Raw genomic sequence first — 4462 nt, 5'->3', positions numbered from 1 at the left:
GTGCACAAGTGTCCAACTTGAAGCGTTGGCTGCGATTTTGAAGCTGAAATCGCGTTCGGTGTGAACGCAGCATTACTGAGGAGTTGGCAACAGCGGCCGCTTGAAATCTCATTCCAAGCTCAGATCAAAACTTGAGAGCCCTGATTCTCAGTGACCGGAAAAAAACCAACCAAACAAACAAACAAACCAGAGTCCAAAACACCTGCTGCATGGGATGAACCTGTAACAAAATGAGGACCCTCAGGTTTAAACAGAACCAAGGACCTTTCACTGAAACCTCTGAAGCAACGATAATTTTAGAGCAGAATTAACCGTACGCTGAAAACTACACGAGCGGGAGGAGCACCAGCGTCGTCAGGAACAGAAGAGAGCGTTTCGTCGTCCCCGTGGACGGGACGGTACGCTTCCTCTTGGGGCCGTTGCAGAGTGGCGTGTTGCAGCAGGTGATGCACACCGAGTTCAGCTTGCCGGTGCAGAACTGCTGGTAACCGGAGGAGGAGATGAGGCAGGCGCCGGAGGTTGCGCAGGACTTCCGATAATGTATCCCTGAAAGAAAGACGAAGAACCAAATCTATGTAATGTTGAGTAAGTTCAAATGGAAACAGTCTGGACAGTTACACAGCCTGCAGAACCTCTCCTCCAAAATATATATTTCTCTGCTGTAATTTGATTGCTAAGATCGAACGCGTAACTTTTAAGAGGCCTTTGTTTTGTTCCTCTGCAGCATTTTATTGCTCTTTTTGAGTTATGGAGATATCGATTTTCCTTCGGCTCTTATTAACTGATATTTGTCAGCGTGGCACTTTATACAGTCTATATGAAAAAAAATGTATGTTTTTATTGCACTTTAGAGCCACCCTTTCTATTGCCAAGTCCCGTTTCTCCATATTGGTGTTATTCGTCATGTGTTTCTCAGGCAGGTGTTTTATACCTTTTCCGTTTCATCCCCACAAAAAAAATATTAAATTAAATTAAGATAAATTCAAAACTCAGCCACAGAGGTTTCTATTATCACAGAAAGAAACATTTGTGCAGCTGAATATTAGTCTTTTTAGAGATCCTCGGTCGGATATGATGAGTACACACGTTTCTACAAAAACACATTTTCTGCCTGTCACATCAAAGCATAAAATTACCATCTGTGGAGCGCCTGTGCTGCTTTAGTGTCTTTCTCAAGGACACCAAACAAAGCAGCAGCTCCCGAATCTGTGAAACTTCAAATTACGAAGGAAAGTCTAAAATTGAGCCACATGCTGTCTGACATCCTTCGTCAGACATCATGGTCACCTTGTTACTCAAAAATAAAACAGCTGCAGGATGTCTAAACAGGTAGATTTAAACAGTGCTGGAAGTTTGGCTTTTAAAATCTGGTATAATGTTTAAAAGAATGTGTCACCAACACCGTTCCACAGTAGCTTCAAGTGCAGCGACCAAGATAATACATTTTTAATGACCGTCACGGAAAGCTATCTCTCCCATTCTTTGTTAGCTGAGAGAAATAAAATCTCTCCTCTATAGGACACGGTCAACAAATCATGTTTCTGAAAACTTCATAGATTTGTGTTGAACTCACACAGACACCAAAAGTAAGAATTTGGTGTAAATCTAACAGGAAACAGGGTGAAGAGGATCTTAAAGAAAAAGCATCTCTGGATATTTAGTGAGTGCTGTGACAGGTAATACCTTCAAACCCCTTAATCCGATGCTCCTGATTATTAATCTGACTAACCCCCTGATATGGGGTGCCGTTTGTAAAGTTACACTGTCAAAAATTACCACCAATTTTTTGTTTTATTTAGCCTTTTATAAGAAAAAAAGAACAGATTTATTTTTCAAAGTCAGTTTTTCACCAAGTGATTCATGCATTTATAAATGTCATAGTTTATAAACTAAATATTTAACTTACAAATTAAATATTTAGTTACCAAGCTAAATATTTAACTTGTGACTTAAATATTTAGTTTTGAGCTAAATATTTAACTTGAAACTTAAATATTTTACTAGCTACCTAAATATTTAGGTTGCAACTTAAATATTTAGCTAGAAAGTTAAATATTTAGCTAGCAAGTAAAATATTTAGCTAGCAACTTAAATATTTAGGTTGCAATTTAAATATTTAGCTAGCAAATTAAAGATTTAGCTAGATACCTAAATATTTAGGTTGCAACTTGAATATTTAGCTAGAAATTTAAATATTTAGCTAGCTACCTAAATTATTTAGGTTGCAACTTAAATATTTAGCTAGCAAGTAAAATATTTAGCTAGCCACCTAAATATTTAGGTAGAAACTTAAATATTTAGGTTACAACTTAAATATTTAGCTAGCAAGTTAAATATTTAGCCAGCAAGTTAAGTATTTAGGTAGCTAGGTAAGTATTTAAGTTAGCTATTTAGCAAGTTAAATGCTTCTTCATGGAAGAAGAACCTCAGCTTAGCCTGTTAGCTTTAGCATTAGCCCCGATGCTATCACCATATATATGTATTAGCTCAGCACTACACATTCTCCTCTCGTCACTGAGGTCTTCCATCCACATGACAGAGAGAACTCTGGTTTCATTTAAAAGAGTCGATCATCAGATATTGTCCAAGATTAACCTTCAGGGTGGATATAGCTCACTCACACCGAGGACCTATCCACGTCATCATTTACCCAGAATGCTTTGTGTGGAAATAAAATGGCCCCGTCCGTGTAAAAATATATTTTTAAACTTTTGCTTTAAAAATGATAAAAACTGAACATCCTACAGTATTTTTACAGTCTTTACTTTACAGTTAAAATATATGTTTATTAAATAAATTCTAATGTGACAACTAATCGGGGGTCCCTTTAAACACTGACCCTAAATCTAAAACCTAATCTGATGTGTCAGTTACGGACGAGATGGGGGTTCACACTAAGTGACACAGACCCCTCACCGAGTGTTCATATATGACGAGCAGGGAGTGAGAATGTGTTGCATAAACAACTCAAACCTACAACATCCTCTTAATGAGCACAAACTGATCATGTTGAATGAAGAAAGGAGAATCAGCAACTTGAACAAGAAATTTCCCAAAGTGCTTTAACATACTTTTAAAATCTTGATTAAATGTTTATCAATGTTTTTTAAAGGTAGCCTAATGGGTTATTTCTTATTGACTTGGTAAATAAATATGAGGAATTTAGTCAGTCTTGAATTTTACAGTTTTTTTATTCTTTATTTTGTATTGAATGGATCAGAAGATTTAGCAGCAGTTTGGGTGTTTTTTCTTCCTCCTTTAGATGCAGACAGCTGAGGTTCGAATAGATTTAGCTTTTGTGCGACCACTTCTGATGGAACAGAAGAGTGATGGCGCTCCGCCGGACCGCAATAATTGTTTTATCTCCGTCAGTGTTTCGACATCGTACCTGCGAGCAGAAGGACGGGGGCCGAGGCTTTTGTGACTTTAATCGCAACAGTTTTTCAGCCGCTTTTTATTGTCTGCCTCATGAGTGTCAGCAGAGGGGAGATAAATTTACTCGCCCAGCCGTGAACGTGCTGTAAAAAAAAAAAAAAGAAATAAAAAGAAACCAGCATCGGCGGAGTGCTTCCTTTAAAACCCACCCCCTCCTTCCCTGTTGGTGGATTTTATAGGTGATAAAAGGACATTTACAGTACAAACAGGCAGCAGACAGTGACCCGTGTGCTCGGTGATTCCCCTGAGGCGGTGCAGAAATATGTCCTGATGCTACGTCTTCACACAGAGATAAAGTTCAGAGCTTCTGAGTGCTTTTTACACACTTCTTTTGATGCCTCTAGCAGCGCCGCTTATTGCCTTAGAAACCTCACCGTGACATCCATTATGTACAGAGTCAGAGTTCACGTTTTAGAGGCAAAAACAGGCGTTAGGCTCGTTTCAGTGAGCTGGAAAAGTTGGATTTAACAGTTGCCGCACACTTTGAGAAATGAAAGCTTAACTTCACTTAGAAAAGCCAACTGGTGTTGTTTAAATGTCACACCTGAGTTTTAAACTGACTGCGTTGGGCTGAACACTCACAGTGCTGTACGTGTTTCAGATGACTTTCAGCTACTACCACACCAAGTTTTAGCTCCATGTTAAACTGACTGAGTTAGAGCCTTTTTGCGTTGGTTGGCCATCTTGGGTTAAATTGTGTCTAAAAGTTAATCGGTTGTAGGGGTGTAAGACAATACTGATACTGAAATATCACAGTATTTCATTTCCTGATACATCGATCCTCTAAAGCAGTGGTTCCCAAACTTTTTATCTTCTGACCCACAACATATCCATGGCAAAAACTTGTGACCCCAAATATTACTGGTCTGAGTACATGAACTTTGTTAATAACCCTAAAAACACAGGCTTTTTGACAACCTAAACAGCTTGTACACAAATATAAATACTTATTTATACTTATTTTGTGTTCCCTTTCAGTCAATTCACTCGGTACAACATATGTATGGGAACCACGCCCCTGCGTGTC

At 38.6% G+C, this 4462-nt stretch overlaps 1 protein-coding gene across 1 annotated transcript in view; it reads right to left on the bottom strand.

Annotated features, from left to right (window-relative positions):
* Window positions 1–16: 16 nt before the first annotated feature.
* LOC106522876 (ly6/PLAUR domain-containing protein 1) overlaps window positions 17–4462 on the bottom strand; it is a gene marked incomplete in the record, with an annotated part of 6721 nt that continues 2275 nt past the window's right edge. Inside the window, 1 exon segment of the mRNA XM_014016103.1 lies at window positions 17–546. Within this exon segment, the coding sequence (XP_013871557.1) occupies window positions 326–546 (221 nt within the window).

This window comes from Austrofundulus limnaeus, unplaced genomic scaffold, assembly GCF_001266775.1.
Source record: "Austrofundulus limnaeus strain Quisiro unplaced genomic scaffold, Austrofundulus_limnaeus-1.0 Scaffold138, whole genome shotgun sequence".
NCBI lineage: Eukaryota > Metazoa > Chordata > Actinopteri > Cyprinodontiformes > Rivulidae > Austrofundulus > Austrofundulus limnaeus.
Note: the sequence above shows the minus strand (reverse complement) of the source record. Positions and strands in the feature narration are given on the sequence as shown.